The sequence below is a fragment of the Phytophthora infestans genome, genomic scaffold (assembly GCF_000142945.1).
Source record: "Phytophthora infestans T30-4 supercont1.1 genomic scaffold, whole genome shotgun sequence".
NCBI lineage: Eukaryota > Oomycota > Peronosporomycetes > Peronosporales > Peronosporaceae > Phytophthora > Phytophthora infestans.
The window spans coordinates 3795996-3812665 of NW_003303758.1; the positions used below are offsets into that span (position 1 = coordinate 3795996).

Below are 16670 nucleotides of genomic sequence, written 5' to 3' on the forward strand. Positions count from 1 at the left end.
CATGGCATGGCTTACATGGCATCATAGCTGCTGCAACCCGTGACTCAACTCAAGGCTGCTCACTGCTATCCGGCATACTTAAGTATATCTGTGCTCAGATTATGAGCCGTTTTGAGTCAGTGACAGGCTTTTACATGTAATAGACTGTCATTGACAGCCTGCGTATCCAGTGGATCACCGTGGATACAATCCACGGTGGAAGTTTCCCAATGGAGATTCCACCGAAAACTTTTGAGTACATACAATACACACAGTACATGAACATAATGTAATGTACCGGTACCGAAATTTGCTACACATTGCAAACTACAACCCAAATATTTTCATTAAACTTCAAATTCAAATTTAATTTCAGCCGTCGATGGCCGCACCTGTCCGACGAAGGCGCAACCGCTCTCTGGGCCAGATCCCGCTGAGCTCGGGTGAGATTGAGCTGTACTCACGTCAGGATGAGGCGGCACGTCGACGTCGCCGTCTTCTGGCTGTACGCGAGCAGGAACGGCGTCTTGCGCAGCAAGTGACGCAACGGTACCGGGACAATTTACAGAAAATGCAACGCGGCAAGAGCAAAAGGGCCCACAATCAATTGAACATGGAGCAGCAGAAGCTGCTAACGGAGCTTCATGTGCGGTATCAATACTCGCTGCAGAACATGGGTACAGCACAGCGGAACGCGCGCCTGAAGATGCTCGAGCTAATGGAACAGGCCCACGAAGAGAAAGACAAGTGGAAATACAACCGCCAGGTTACCGGTAAACAACGAACTATGGAGGCCGAAGATGCTCGTGAGCAGGAGGAACAAGTGCGGACGGCCAGACAAAGACAGGTGCAGCAAAATATGGAGAGATTGAGGCTCTTGAGTGGTCAACAGAGACAACAAGCCAGTGCTCGGGCCAGGCGGGAGCAGGAGGTGGCCATACAACGAGCGAAAGACAGAGAGGAAATAGAGCGGCTGCGAAGGGTGCAGAGTCCTGAAGAGGTGATTAAAACTCCAAGGCCACATGAGAAGGACATAATGTCGTACCAGCATACGAGGACACATTGCCACGCAACGACACCGACAAAGGAGCGGCCAGTGGTGACGGTGATTCGACATAATCGGAAACACCCAACGGCGATGAGAGGAGAGGAAGAGGCGAAGAAATACAGCGAGGAGCTGGATCTGAAGAGAGAACACGATAGATCAATTGCGGAGGGACAGAAGCAGACGGCAGTTGACAGAGGGAGAAATGCCCAAGAGAATGTCGCATCGAAGCAACAAGGGCGACAAGCGATGGAGTGGCTGGCGTTGGTGGATAAAATGGAGCGGCGTACACGTGGACAGGAACTAAGAGGAGGTCAGGACTATTCTTTGGATGCAGGAGAAGGGGATGCAGAAATGCACGACCCCGATCTAACGGCGGAGCGAGCGTTTGCGCAAATGCTTGAGCTTGACGAAAAGTCGGTCGAGCTGTCGGTCTTTTCTATCGAGACGGACGATGACTTGGCTGATACCAGTCAAGAGAAATCGGATGACGACGAGGTCACAGAGGCTGACGCGGACACTAAAGTGAAACTAAAGCCTGTTAAGCACAAGGGCTCGTTTGACTCTGTTGCTGTAATTAAGGCGGGAAGACCTGGTAAGAATGAACAAGGTGAAGATACCAAGGGAAAGAGCGATCCGCACAAACGCGTTGAGGTTGCAACGAAGTCAGGAGTTGGCAGACGCGTTGATAACGAAAAGTCAGAGGAGAGTTCTTTTGGTGGACAGCGTGGAAATATTGTGATAGATAGAGGGCATTTGCAATGGGACTCGCACGCTGTACGTGTTACAGGAGACGATGACGGGGGGCAGCACAGGTATGAGAGTGATGAACGTCCTGAAGGCACAGATAGTGAAGAAGAGGAATTCGACCACGACTCCGACAGGATGAGAGGAGATGGCAGCTCCATCCAGCGACTAGAGAGCCGACTCCAGGAAGTTCTGGATTATCGCTTGTCGAAGCCACGAGATGGGCCAGTTTCGGCACAATACGAACAATCTGATCCAAGTGATGGTCGTGCGGAAGCTAGTGACCGCTCTGTACTTGCTGCTTCCTGCGGCAGCCAAGCTTCTTTATCTCAATCGAGATCGTCTGCAATCGCAGCGTCGAGTGGGAGTCGTCCTTCGTCATCAGATCAAGCTGAAAGATCTGTGGCAGGTGACGATGAGCTTATTCGTACTGGACATCACCTTGATACCCGACGCGGCTCCGATGCGGCGTCGTCGATGGAACAGCGAGAGGTGAACGATGGTGGATCTATCTCCGATCATTATACCTCAGAGATTTATCCTGGACAGGAGCAAGCGACTCGCTTGCGCGACGACCGAGCTGACCCAGAGCAGTTTGCCCTGTCAGATATTGGTGGGGATCGTCATGTACGTGTAGACTCCTCGGCTGCATCTTCCAGAGCAGAGAACCTTTCAGGTTACTCTGAAGAGGAACGTGAGTATGATGAAGCTGAGCACGAAGAGCGTAATAGTCGTCTCAAGAGATCGGGAGATCATGATGTGGTAGCGCCGCTGAGCAACGAAGACTCGGCTATTCTAGATAGGAACCAAGGCGATAAGAAGGCCTCTTCTGGTATACGAGATCGTGGTGAGGAACGCTTACCAAGGCAGCTTGGTCAGCAGAGAGATCCAGATCACTTGGAGTCAAATAATTACCCTGGTACCAGAAATTTTCAAGCACTCGATGAACATCGTGGGCTTTTGTCATCGAGCTCTATAACTTCTGACCATGAAGAAATCCACGACAATACCAGCAGTTTTGAAGGCAATAGCTCTCGAGTGGTTCAAAACGATGAAGACGATCGCATGGCGTCCGAATCATCTTTCGCTCCGAGTCAGAAATCGCTTTCTCGTCTTGATGAAGTGGTCAATGCCAGAGCGAGATCGCTTGAACAGCGCTACATTGATCAACATATGATGTCGTTCTCCTCATCAGAAGAACATAACGAAGATGAAGACAAGGCCGCCACTATCGACAGCAACGATACACATCCTCACGTCAACGTCAGTCCTCATGACCCGTACCGACAGCAAATGGGTCATCAAGCGCGAAGACGCAGCGAGTCGGCTGTGTCTGTTGCTCAATACTCACTGCCTCCTTCAGATACTCACAGCTCATTTGACGACAGCTTTGACCAGCTGCGTCCTGGATACAGTGACGACAGCTTCGTCAATGAGCTAGTACCGATGTTTCCGAAACACGCACTGCCTCAGCAAGCTTTCGAAGATGAAAACCAAGTGGAAGAGGAGTACGATGTCCAGTTGGTGGCACCGAACATGAGCCGAATGTTGACAGCAGAACGACGAACTTCTTTGAATCAAAGCAGACAGTTCCCGAGTCAGCATCAACCCTCAACAGATCGCCCTGGTCGCATGTCTTCAGCAGCAACGTGTAGACGCTCTGAGAGAAGCGATGCACTAGCCAACAGACCGCTTTCCAGTTCCTCTGGATCGTCCTACTCAGACATGAACAGTGGTGATACCTCGGTGGAACGAACAGGAGCGCAACGAGCAGCAACTAGGCCGGCTCCAGCCATGGCCACGAGAGTTCATACCCACCTTCACACAGATAGTGATGATCTGTCCGACGTTTCCAGTGATTCCGGTGTCTCCAGTCTTGGTTTTGCTGTCCAGTTGAACCTCGTGGCTGGAGCTACTCGAAGGCGCAAGAATGGGGATGATCGACAAGAAAATCGTATGCGTGGAGACGATCAACAGGATGCAAATGCCCGAGATGAAGATCTAGACAACGAAAGTGTAGTTTCCGAACGAAGCTTTGCATCAAGCTCCAGCATGTCGATGGACGCTCACTTCAACTACCTCGCTAGCATGACGTCGGCGGTAGGGAAGTCGCTGCCTCTGCATCTGCGAATACCAGCTATGATTTACGGTAAGAAGGATATGACCACGCCGCCCACGCCAATGGATTGGTCTGAATCTTCGGTCTCTTCCATTGCAACTGCCCGTGAAGATCCCGACAAAACTTCAGCTCGTCCTGCGTCTAGAAGAAACACTCGCTCAAGCTCAAGTTCGAAGTCTAGTGAGTCTGTCCTAGAGGAACAACATACACAACCTCCTGTTCGTCAAGAGAAGGTTCGATCGGGCGAAAGCAGCGACAGTGGCAGCACCAGCGACGTGGAAGAGCGAAGAGCGACGCGCGTAACATTCGACACCATCAGGACGACAGCCTCACAGCTGCCACCGCCTCCGCTGGGCTCACTAAACATGAGTCGCCCACCTCGACCCATGCAGACCTCTGACCGCCCATTGGATGCGTCGCAATCATCTTCTTCGGAACAGCATTCCGACGAGGTGAAGTCGTTGCAAAGACGTCATTTACCGCCGCCTCCAGTCGGTTCTATCCAAATGAGTCAGCCGCCTCCCATGCAGAATTATCGCAGCAGCTCCGATGATGATGATGTTCTATCCTCATTAAGCTCTGAGGATCTTCACGAGCGGAGTGCTCATCTCCAGTCGAACCAGCACTTGTACGAGTTTGAAGAAGAGAGAAAACATGATGATTCAAGCAGCGATGCGTCATTTAGCAGTTCATTTGCAAGCTCTCGACGTCAAAGTGTCAAGAAAGCTGAGAGGATTCTGATCTCCGTAAATAAGTCGGAAGGTGAAAGTGTCGACAGCGATGGAGATCAAATGGGAAAGGAAGTGTCACTGGCTGACGCTTTCCAGAGACGCCATCCACGATTTGGTCAGCGAGTTGAGAGTCACCGGGACAAGCTGAAACGTCAGAGGGACAAGCAGCAAGAGCAGAAGACCGCTGCAAAGCGTGATACTGCTCCACCAGCGACAGACGATCTACCTCCTGAGAAGCAGCAGCTGCTCACCCGCTTGGCTAGCGGCAGTCGCACTAAGATTTCGAGCCGCGAGATGAAAGAACGCAGTCGTCGCCTGTACCATCAACTGCCTGAGGTCGTAGAGCGCAAGCGTCAGGAAGAAGTGATGCGCAGACGACGAGAGCGACTCAACGAGCTGCGCGAGCAGGAAAAGGTGCGTCGCCCTGTAAGATTTGTTTACGATGATGTCGTTGTGACCTAACCTTTTCTTGTGTCTTGGTTGTAACAGGAACGACGTCTGCAGCAGAAGCAGCGTCGACGATAAGGAGCGTAAAGCTGAGCTTTCTCTATTTGTATGGATGGTATTACTATTTAGAAGCTTGGTATTTACAAAGCTTCTTCGCAGTTGGTACTTAACCATTCTTCTTGGGAGGTTTGCTGGTGCTTTCGCTGAGGTCTGGGATGGTCTGCAAGTGTGCGACCCACGCAGTACATGTATCAAATGAGCACAATGAGCTAATTACAGTGGATAAAATTCATTGAGACGCACCAGATCGGGCTTGAGGACCGCGTGCATGGCGCTGGAACCCGCGAAAAGCGAGCCCAGCGTCGCGCTGAAGAGGAGGAAGTATTGCTTCGCCGTCACCCGCGCCATAATTCAAACTCTAGCAGTGCTCGATCACTCATTAACGTCCAATCAAAGCGTCGCAAAACCTGAGGCTCATCACGCACGCAGGAATAAGATACAAACTCTTCTGCTCCGTTGAAGTGGCGATGCTTCGTACCGCTGTCCGTCGATTCTCCGCTGAAGCGTCCAAGCAACGACCGAAGAGACACCACAAAAAGAAAAATCACTTCGCGACGGCTGGTCTTCCGCTTGTGCTCTTTATCGTGGGCGGATACGTGGCCTTGACGCAGGTTAGATAAATTACATTTGGGCTGTGAACTATCGTGCTGGTTATTAAAATGAGCTGTGGACTGTCGGTGCTGGTCGTGTCATAGTTTGTTGGCGGCAAGTACGAAGCGAGAGATCACATGGTGAAAAGTCAATCGGAGCACTTGTTCAACTTGGAGGAAGAGCACAAGGTGCGTTAACAATTACCACATTGGAAGTGGATATATATATACATTCCTGACATTCTGGTGCTGCTATTACGTGCAGAAAATGACTAAGAAGTTGACTCTGGACGACTTCGAGATCAAGCCTGTGCCCAAGCCCAAGGAGGACCCATAGATAGTTAGTGTCCACCTTACGTAATGTTCATGTAGACCATCCCTTCCCTTAATTCCGAATATCCGTCACCACATTATTGACAAAAGTTGGCCACGTAACAAATGTCGTCGCGTTCTCGGCGCGCATTGGCGCCCGATTCCGGCGCTTCTTCGTCCCGTTCCGGCTGCTTCCTGCCGTTTATCTTCTTCCTGGGTGTATTGATCACATGCTTCGGCTTCATATTGAACGAATGGGAGCCCGTGGACCGCAGTAACATCGGTAGTGTTAAGGCTGAAGACTTCCTCTCCTACGGACCCATCGACGTCGTGTATACGTGGGTGAATGGCACCGATCCGCGCTGGAAGCAGGAGAAGGAGTTCTGGCACAAACACTGGATCGCTTCATTGACCGGCCAGCCGCTGCCTGTGTGGGGCCAGGAGGCGGAAATTAAAGGCAAAGACGACTCGAACTCGGACAATCGCTTCCGAGACAACGAAGAGCTCCGCTATTCTCTCCGTTCATTGGAGAAATATGCACCTTGGGTCCGTCACATCTACGTGGTTACAGACGGCCAGATCCCTTCGTGGCTCGACATTGAGTCCCCCAAGATCAGCATCGTCAAACACCGCGACATCTTCGCCAATAAGAGCCACTTGCCGGTGTTTTCTTCGCCTGCTATTGAGTGGAATCTGGATAACATCCCTGGACTCAGTGACATGTTCCTATACTTTAACGACGATGTCTTCTTGGGCTCCCCAGTGCGACCCGAGGACTTTGTGAGTCAAGCTGGAGTCCAGAAGGCCTACTTTGCATGGGAAATCCCGCAATGCTCCAACAGATGCTGGGAGAGCAGCTTGGCCAATGGACGATGCGACAAAGAGTGCAATGTTACAGCCTGTGACTTTGATATGGGAGACTGTGGATGTGACGTGAACCCTCTGGATGGATCGGTAAATTGTGACGCAGAAAAGGTCGCGAGTATCTTAGAACAATCGCCCAAACCACCAAAGATCGGCAACTACATATGTCAAGGACTGTGTCATTACCAGTGGCTGGGCAATGGAATGTGCGATCGGACGTGTAACGTGAGCTCGTGTGCGTTTGATGGAGGAGACTGCAGAGTGGTGAAGCCTTATGACCGAAACCGACCTCATGTTGATGAGGAGGAAGCCGAGGGAATGTCCCCGTTGGTCAAGGACTTGTGGTCCGCTGATATCGAGATGAATCACACACTCGTGCAGGTGCCATTGGACGTGAACGCTACGTACTTGAATTTAACGGATGCGTTTGGCGTCAATGGGAGCATTATGAGTGCTGCACATGACAATGAAGAGCTTGTTCGCTTCGCCTCTGTATACGAGAAGGAAATGGTGCTGTTGCTAGTGTTTGGACGGGATTCGGACGCTCATGCGATGACGAGTAGTGTCCAGATCACAGTGGTTGGCGAGGATTCGGAGGGTTCTCCTATTCAATTGGACTTCTCCATGGTGCGAGGGAAGAACTCGATTGAAGAGGTTACGAGTTCTGCTCAAGTGGAAGACGTTGAAGAGATTTCCAGCGGCGTGTCCACGTTCCAGAACACCAGTATCCGGCCACAACTCATCCGCCTGCCGTTTGGGTTCCGACAAGCTACTTTCCGCAATGTTCTGCCGTCTAGTGACGACGAACCGGAGCTTAAACTTGCAACGAAGACAGAAGATGGCGAGGAGAAGCTGTCGGATGGACAGATCGCTGTTGTTGCGGACAAGTTGGCTAGCAAAGTGCCGCTTGTTGAAGTGTTCCTGCCGTTTAACGTGACGGGAAAGAAGCTGAATGACGGCGATACTCTAAACCTCGGATGGAACATGGACTTGCGGCTTCACAACGACGCGAAGGATATCGACTGGAGTGACCACGATGTTTGTCAATTGAAGGTTCCGAAGAAGAAGCCAAATACTGCGGTTGCAGCTGATACCGAAGCGAGTAAGGCCAAGGAGAATGTTGCAGTAGACGCCAGATCAGGTGCAAACCACGCTGAAGATAAAGTTATTCCTGTCGCAAACGATCCGCTTGAAGAGGAGAATGACAAGACGAAGGATATTACTGAAGATGAAGCTAAGAAGGACGACAGCACGGAGGCTGAAGTTACTGAATACGATGGCGGGATCACGAAATGCCGGCTTGCGGAAGACAACCGTGGTGTGATTGTTACCGTGCGAGTTTTGACGAACCACGCCCACGCTGTACTCTCTGCTGCTGGAGCGCTAGAAGACGATGAGAAGGAGAGTGAAACAAACACTCCTGATTCTCCTGAGGCAAGCGGCCCGGCCACTGGTATCCCCAATAGCGAAGTTGATTACGATGCAGTGGACAAACTGCTGGAGGAGTGGAAGACGAGTCCTCAGGTGGCTGACGGCCAAATCTGCTTTTTTGATGCGGACCGAGCTGATCCCTCGCGGTATCGCTACTGCTTCGCTCTAGCTTTGGGTCACTATCACTCTGAAGAAGTGGAGTTGATGCACAAACCAACACTGTGGGCTCAGCTGCATCCACCCAAGCCTAAGGTGGTCTACACGTCGTACACAGGAGACGACCCGGCGCTACTTGAGCTACTGGACCGTTGTATTGACACCACCCGACGTCTCATCGGCATTCGACCACGAATCTGCTACCCGCATGAAGTACCCGTCCCGCGCCCACCCATCAAGGATGAAGCCAAGGTGGATGTGCAGAAGGAGAAGGAAGAAGAAGGCCGTCGACTGGCTTGTGAAGCTCAGACGCGTCGACTGGCACAACGTGACGAGCGCGAGAAGGAAGAGCGTGAAGCTCAGGCCAGTGGACTCGTGGGTGGCTTAAGTCGCTTCTTTGGGAACATCAAGACGGCAGTCGGGCTTGGACACGTCGTGTCTACTAATGAAAGCTTGGATGACGTCGAATACGCAGACGTATGTGGTACAGCTGAACCGAAGGAAGAAAAGCCGCAGGTCACACTACGCGACGCACAAGCTCACCTGTCCAAGGACACGTTCGGAGACTCCCTGCGCTTTGTCAACAAGCTGTACAACCGCGCATTCGGCAAGCCAAAGACATCAGATCGACGTCGCGTGCCTTCGCACATGCCATTCCTGCTGCAAAAGTCGATCATTCGTGAGATTAAGGACCATTGGACACAGGAGATTCAAGACACAAGTGCACACCGCTTCCGTCATCCTCAAGACATGCAGTTCAGCTTCTCGTACTTCCATTATCTCATTAATCGCGTCAAGATCCACCCTCACACGTTGGAAGAGATCTGGAGTGAATACCTGGACGCCAATCGTAACGGGATCCTGGACGAGAACGAAGTGCTGACAGCTGCGAGTCTCGCACATGGTGACGCTCCGCCTGAGGATTTCGTGAGCGAAGTGCGTGAGTGCGTACAGCCTGAAAAACGCGAGAAGGTTCGTGAGATTCCGACGGCGGAGGGAACGCTGCGACTTAGCGAGACGTTAACGCCGTACATCACTCTGGAGAACCTCGAGCGATGTCCTTCGGTACGTGACGCGCTCGTTAAGAACGTTCGATACGAGACCAAGGTGGAATTAATGTCGGAGACTGAGGTGACGTTCCACATGCTGAGCGACAATTACAAGTTTGCGTGGAAGCAAATGATGGGCACGCGAGCGAGACGCACCAAGTTTGTGTGCATCAACGACGACATGAAGAACCCGTCGACTGCGGTGAGTCAGATCCTGCACGAACTCTTCCTGTCCATTTGGCCCAAACGCTCGCAGTTCGAACTGCCGTATCACCTCAAGAACCGCTACGCACACATCGACGAGTTCAACGCCGCACAGGAGCGTCGTCATGTTGCAGCAACCATTGCAGTCGTCATCTTGGTGTTGATCGCTTTCGTCTTCCGTGCTGAGCTGCGTGCAATGTTTGGCTTCCAAGACATTGCTCGGGCTCGTGCAGCTTCGGCGTCGCAACTTACTCAAGACTTCCAGCACACTCAGGAAGATAAAGAAGGCAAGGTAGACGAGTCAGCTTCACCAACGAGTAAGCGGCGTTCAAGGAAGGCGTCGGCCTAGAGAGAAAAAAAAAGTAATCGGATGCAACGTCGACACGTTGGGTTTGGCATTAGGCAATGTTTGTGGGGTTTAAATGCTTTTTGCGAAATAAAGTAAGTGCTTTACTCGCCCTGCGTCAGGTGGTAGCTCAGTCGATCGTCGAGAAGAAACTGGATTGTTGTTAATCGTGGAGGACGAAGTAGAAAGCTTCCCGACGGCTGACCACTTCCAACTGAGTGACGGAAGACACAGACGACGTGGACGGTGTCACGGGAGAGAGAGCCAAAGTATCGTGGCAGCTTTCTGCCTTTTGATACTCCAACATCGGCCCATAGAATAATGAATAGTAGTAGAACGGGACTGGGTCGTCTATAGAATGCCTTGGCCAGTGAAGGTCAAGACCTGGTCATGTGTGGCCATCGATGGCCTAGTACACATCAGGTGGCTGTTGCTGGTGGCCGAGACCGGCGTTGGTGCTGGTCTGCAGATGAACCCTCAGCGTGTAGTTGGCCTGCTCTAGACGCTTCATGTGCTCGGCGGCCTGCGTGGCCAGCTGTTTCAATGCGTTGTTCTCGTTCTGAACCTCCTCTTTCTGCTGATTCTGGATGGCCACGGCGCGCTTCAGCAGCTTGTTTTCACCCTGGAGTCGGGCCGCATCGTTGGCCTGAGCGGCCACGCGTTCCTGTGTATGCTGCAGCTCCTGGCCGAGCCGCTGGAATTCGGCCTCTTTCTTCATGATGAACTGCTCATACTCGGCCCTAATTCGGGCAATCTCGGCCTGCTTCATCTGCTCAAAGTACTCGACATGGCGCTGGCTGTACTTGGCCACATCAGCGGCGTCGGTGGCCTCATCCTGGACGTTGGTTTCGCCTACGCCGCGGCGCTGACGCTTCCTCGAGAGGTCGAATGAGTCAGCTAATCGCGAGCGCTTCTTAAGACCTTCTGGGTATACTACAGGTATGGACAGCGCCACAGGGAGGTAAGAAGACCGGGTCGCATACATAGAGTAAGAGATGGAGGGGGCAAGTACCTTGAGGGGCCGCGATAGAAGCCATGGCAAGAAAATTTAAAGGTGGGGAGTTTTACTGTGGTCGAGGGAGCTCTGGGGGTTTGTATGCGACAGAAGCCCAGGAGCCAGAGAAGAGATTGTACCGGATTTATGGTACATGGGCTGATTGCGTGATACTAACATACGAGAAGGTTTGTCCAGAAACGTTTTGCCAAGAAGAAGCAAAGTCGCAAAGCAGGACGATCATTGGAATCTGCGAGCTCCTTTGACACAGAGGCAGAGCAAGTATGTGCTGAAGCTTATTGCTAGATTCTATGAAAAGCAAAAACAAGATGATCAAGACGTACAGCATCACCAGGGAGGCTTCTCGAGCGAGTGTATGATCTCAATAGGTTATGTAAGCAACTGAGCTTCCGAAGACTGATGGCGTACGGTGAAGTGTCAGTTGAGTCCGTAACCCCCACGGTCCTGCAATTTTCACTTTGGATCGAACACTACGGACTTAACTAGGACGTGATTAATAAATCATAACTATCTGCTGAATAGAACAATACAAACAATACTGTTGTACTCTTCATAAGTCGTAACAGCAGAGTTTTTAACCACTCACATAAAATGGGCTTCCTGAAGCGGTATTAAGGCGAAAGAAACTGCTACAGTCGTGCACCTCCAATTCGGCACCGGTATCAGTCGATACCCTGCCAGATTTTATGATTACGCGAATCGGATGCGCAATTACCTTTGCCCATCACCACCCTTGCAATTAACCTCAACGGTTTTCCCCTCCTCGCCGAGGGATGACGATCTGATCTTAAATTTGGATCGGACGTCTTCATACAAACACATACTTTGATTTTTACCGCCAAAGACAATGGGACATCGCCCTTCCTCCTACATGTCCCTAACTCTAGCACAAGTCATGCATGCTGTCACTCCGAACTTGCTCGTTGGGCAACGGAGCGCTTTAAGACCCCCCAAGCTGTAAAGCGCACTACCGTCCAGAGCATTCTTAAGCGGTCGGCGGACGTTGCCGCCTTGCCGGATGCCTATCGCGACCGGAAGCGCTGTTGCGCGCCCGCGATTCGTAAACCGGACACACCGACTAAACGTAAACTTAGTACTGAATTAACAGAAACAATATCAGTGCACTGGATTTGCATTTATTTTTTGCTATACGTTGTACACTTATGCCCTGGCACTTTTGATATGGTCCGCCCTGCCGAATTGGAGGTGCACGACTGTATAATTAGCCAAGCGTACCCATAACCTGCAGCAGCTCAAGAAGCTATAATATAAGTCAGGGGATTTCATGTCAACTGGGGCAACTCTCTCAGCCAATCAGAATCGCTTATTTTTCTCCCCGGTGCCCGGAGCTCCAATCTCGGGGCAACTCCCCAACTGGGTTAAATTTATCCCTGTCAAATTCGATTAGAACTACTTTATCGATTTTGCAGAATTTTAGCGCCCAGCACTACAGTCGTGCACCTCCAATTCGGCACCGGTCTCAGTTGATACCCTGCCAGATTTTATGATTACGCGAATCGGATACGCAATTACCTTTGCCCATCACCACCCTAGCAATTAACCTCAGCGGTTTTCCCCTCCTCGCGGAGGGATGACACGCCGCATCGATCTGATTTTAAATTTTGGATCGGACGTCTTCATACAAACACACACTTTGATTTTTACCGCCAAAGACAATGGGACATCGCCCCTCCTCCTACATGTCCCTTACTCTAGCACAAAAGTAGTCTTTGGGCGAGAAGCACAAGTCAGATCCTGCATGCTGTCACTCCGAACTTGCTCGTTGGGCAACGGAGCGCTTTAAGACCCCCCAAGCAGTAAAGCGCACTACCGTCCAGAGTATTCTTAACCCTTCTAACCCGGTATTCTGTATCCTACAGAATAAGATGTTTAATAGGATTTAGTACCCAGCAAAGTTGACTGCTGCCCCCAAGTCCGCATATGAGAATTTGTATACGTGGTAATCAGCAGATCCTTCCCGTTGGATTGGTGAAGGGTAGATAGACGGGGATTCTTCATAGAAAGACCAATATAAAATCAGAACAGGTTTGAAAATTAGAGTGAAAGCCCAAAACTGCCGCGTGGCAATCAGTCCCTCCCATTCGAAAATCATCTCTGAACAATGAACGGCCCCGGAGAGAAGACATTCAAGCAGCTGTGGCGGGAGTTATGCAAGGACGGATGGAAGCCCCGCAAACCCACGCGCATGGCCAAGCATCACCGCTACGTGAAGCCAGGAATCAAGGGACGTCTTGATGAATCGAGACGCGGCATTGACTTTTTTTAGGGTACGTTGCAATGCTAGCTGACCTAATAATGCTCAATACTTACAATGGTGTGTTTATCAGGCGAAGCTGAACTCATGGCGTTTGGACATGCATCCGGTCGTCTCCAGCTTCCACTCCCAAGCGTGCGTGTTGGCCCTGCACATCGTCCGATTGGCAAGCAAGCATCGTACGAAGCTGTTGGGGAAGAACCTCCCCATGGCCATCCACCGCTCACCATTTCCGCGCCACCACCTTCCGTTACGGCGACTGAATCCGCCCAAACTCCAGAAGTAAGTGCTCCTCAAGTCAGTGCACGTGTTCAACCTCCAGCGACCGCTCCGTTGACGCCGGAGGTGAATCCGGCAGGACTACAGCCATCGACTGAAGTTTAAGCTCAACTGGCTATAACGGATGGTACAGAACAAGATGAAGCCTTGGAGGGCCACGATCTGGATAATACAGAACATGGGGATACGGAGTTTACAGTCCCGGAGGATACAGAACAAGAAAGGAGAAATGAAAGCTCTGATACAGAATGGAACCCGCGAGAGAAATCGACGGAAGCTGATGAAGCAAAGAGCGAGAGTGACGACCCTGCGGATTATCGTGTAGATTTTGATGTCTTTGATAGCGACAACTTCATGGAGGGTCTCCGAAAAGAGCGATTGTTCGGCCCGACAGATGGTGATGATGTGAACGTGGTGGCTGGTCAAGATGCCAGCGACTCCGATTCAGACGCGGATAACGAAGACGTGATGAACGACAACGAAGTGGTCCTTGAAGTAGAAGGTGTAGAAGATCTAGAAGACGTGTCTTTGAATGATGACATCCCCGAGGAGGGACGCTTTGACCTGACTAGTGGTGATTTGCGAGACATCGCGGAGAATGGATGGATTACTTATGCCGAAGCGGAAAGTGGTAAGCCGTATGATACAGATTAGTGTGTGGTGCAAATGTACTTATTTCGGATTGTGTGTTTACTACAGGGAATCTCCGGATGGACGCTGCAACGGAACGACGGACCGTGCGGACCCACACGGTCTGCGGTCGCATACGCAGACTCTCCATTGGCCATGTTCTTCTACTTTTTACCGAAGGAGCTATGGATTCGAATTGCTGATGAGACGAACCGCTACCGAGAGCAGAATATTGGTGCTGTGGCATTATCTCGTCGAGCAAAGATGCTTGCTCGCCAAGCAGAGGATCCTCGCGTGAGTGTGCTCAACTTAGAAGATATCGAAGCCAAGTTGAGGAAATTCAAGCGTATTCAAGCTCATGAGATTTTGCACGTCGTGGGATTGCTCTTTGCACGAGCTGTCGCTCCGATTCGAGACGGGCTCTCCAATCACTGGAGTACTGAAGAAGATGGAGCCATTCCACGCGGGATGTTCTCTCGCTTCATGAAGCGCGATCGCTTCGAGCCGATCATGAAATTTCTGCACTTCAACAACAATGATGACGGTGGAGCGCATGCTGACAGAGCTTGGGAAATCCGTCCTGTGTTGCAAGCTGTTGAGAAAACATTCCGCCGTGGTTATCGCTTGGGTAAGGTCATCTCGTTCGACGAAGGCATGATGCCGAACCGCAGCAAGTTCAATCCGATGCGAATCTTCATGCCCGACAAGCCCAGCAAGTACGGCACCAAGTTCTACATGACATGCTGCGCAGATACAGCATATTGTTCAAGGTGCTGCATATTATTCTGTACATCCTTGAATACGCAATTCCGGAGGCTAAAGAATACACTGACACTCTCTCATGATATGCTGTATCTATCCGACTTAGAGTGGAAATCTATTGTGGGGCAGACGGCAAAAAGAAGAAGACGCCAAGTGATCCGTTGGGGCATGGTCCAAAAGCTGTCGTTAGAAACATATCGAAAGCCTTGGTGGGTCAGCCGAGGAAGCGCCTGATCGTAACGGATAGCTTCTACTCAACGGTCTCACTGAGTCTGAAGCTGCTGGATATGGGTCTCTATCATGTTGGCACCACGAGAATTGATCGACTTGGCTGGTGTCCGATCCAGTTCACGCAGGCGAAACGACCGAAGCGAATGCCAAGAGGAACTTATCGTATCGCACAAGCACGTGATCACCCTCAGTTAGTTGAGGGTTAAGCGGTCGGTGACCGTTGCCGCCTTGCCGGATGCCTATCGCGACCGGAAGCGCTGTTGCGCGCCCGCGATTCGCGCGTCTGACGCCAAGATTATGCAGAAGATTGACGTAAATTTTGTACTGAATTAACAAAAAAAACAAATCAGTGCACTGGATTTGCGTTTGTTTTTTGCTTTACGTTATGCCCTGGCACTGTTGATATGGTCCGCCCTGCCGAATTGGAGGTGCACAACTGCACCAGTGATATATTCGAGGATTCTCATCGGGCATTCCCTCCATCATGGAGGGAACGCCCGATGAGCTACGAGCTCTCCTAGGAGATACAGTCTTACTTGCGAATACAGCAATCTCTACCAGGCAAGGGAAAAAATCAATTTGCATCGATTTTTTCGATAATCCTCCATTGCAGTATGCATTGCAGTTGGCTCTTCAGGTGCAGTTTGGTATTGCAATTTTGGGGAGGCATGCAATCGGGTATTTAAATTGCAATATTCAAATTACAATAATCTAGCGCTAAGTACGAAGTATCTTGAAGTCTACCTTGAAGTTAGATCTTCCTTCGAGGTCTTGTCCGTCCAAATTTTCAAGTTTAAGGTATAGCGTTTGCGGAAGAGATTACTAGTCTACCTGCGGAATAGGTTATTTCTCAAAAGTGCACCAAAAGTTTCATTCCTGAATCCTCTCAGTCGCAGAAGCACAAACTGTAACGGGCCTAAAGTGTCCGTTACTAGCTTCCACGTAATAATGAGGAAGCGTGCAAGTTCCACGATAGTGAATCCAAGTGCTTAGTCTGAAGGGAAATCAACTCTGTTTTTATTTAGGTCCAGGGCATCTTGCCCCGACCACTCAAATACACGTCAACCCCTTATTGGCTGATAATGGGTCTGGCTCCCCATATATCAACCAATAGGATGACGGCAGTTCAGCACACGCTAGCCGTGTGCTGCTGCACCTACTTTTGTAATATAAATCTACCTACTTATGTAATGGTGTGGCCCACTACATCACCCCCCTCTTAAAGTTGCACTTACGCAACATAAGCGACGGGCGGAGAACAAATCAATCAAAAGGGAAACGAGAAGAAAATCGTGGCCAACAGGAACGAACGAGGCGGGGACGAGACAGATCCTACGCCACGCAGGAGAAGTACAGCACGACTTGCACAGCAGACAACAGGCGCGGACGATGGAACAG

General features: G+C 50.8%; 5 protein-coding genes across 5 annotated transcripts; 4 read left to right on the plus strand and 1 right to left on the minus strand.

Annotated features, from left to right (window-relative positions):
• Positions 1 to 361: 361 nt before the first annotated feature.
• On the plus strand, positions 362 to 1587 carry PITG_00722 (uncharacterized protein; the record flags this gene model as incomplete). The annotated part of the gene is made up of 2 exons (XM_002909250.1): positions 362 to 1496; positions 1577 to 1587. The coding sequence occupies 2 exons, from the start codon at positions 362 to 364 to the stop codon at positions 1585 to 1587; spliced, it is 1146 nt and encodes a 381-aa protein (XP_002909296.1).
• A 3094-nt stretch (positions 1588 to 4681) lies between these two features.
• PITG_00723 (uncharacterized protein) lies at positions 4682 to 5146 on the plus strand (the record flags this gene model as incomplete). Its single annotated transcript, XM_002909251.1, has 2 exons — positions 4682 to 4984; positions 5111 to 5146. The coding sequence occupies 2 exons, from the start codon at positions 4682 to 4684 to the stop codon at positions 5144 to 5146; spliced, it is 339 nt and encodes a 112-aa protein (XP_002909297.1).
• A 449-nt stretch (positions 5147 to 5595) lies between these two features.
• Positions 5596 to 6055, plus strand: PITG_00724 (uncharacterized protein; the record flags this gene model as incomplete). Its single annotated transcript, XM_002909252.1, has 3 exons — positions 5596 to 5739; positions 5824 to 5907; positions 5984 to 6055. The coding sequence occupies 3 exons, from the start codon at positions 5596 to 5598 to the stop codon at positions 6053 to 6055; spliced, it is 300 nt and encodes a 99-aa protein (XP_002909298.1).
• Positions 6056 to 6156: 101 nt separating this feature from the next.
• PITG_00725 (N-acetylglucosamine-1-phosphotransferase subunits alpha/beta, putative) lies at positions 6157 to 10083 on the plus strand (the record flags this gene model as incomplete). Its single annotated transcript, XM_002909253.1, has 4 exons — positions 6157 to 7677; positions 7762 to 8019; positions 8152 to 8256; positions 8398 to 10083. 4 exons carry the CDS (start codon positions 6157 to 6159, stop codon positions 10081 to 10083), a joined length of 3570 nt encoding a protein of 1189 aa, XP_002909299.1.
• Positions 10084 to 10124: 41 nt separating this feature from the next.
• PITG_00726 (uncharacterized protein) lies at positions 10125 to 11139 on the minus strand (the record flags this gene model as incomplete). The annotated part of the gene is made up of 2 exons (XM_002909254.1): positions 10125 to 11013; positions 11093 to 11139. 2 exons carry the CDS (start codon positions 11115 to 11117, stop codon positions 10490 to 10492), a joined length of 549 nt encoding a protein of 182 aa, XP_002909300.1.
• Between the last annotated feature and the right edge of the window lie 5531 nt (positions 11140 to 16670).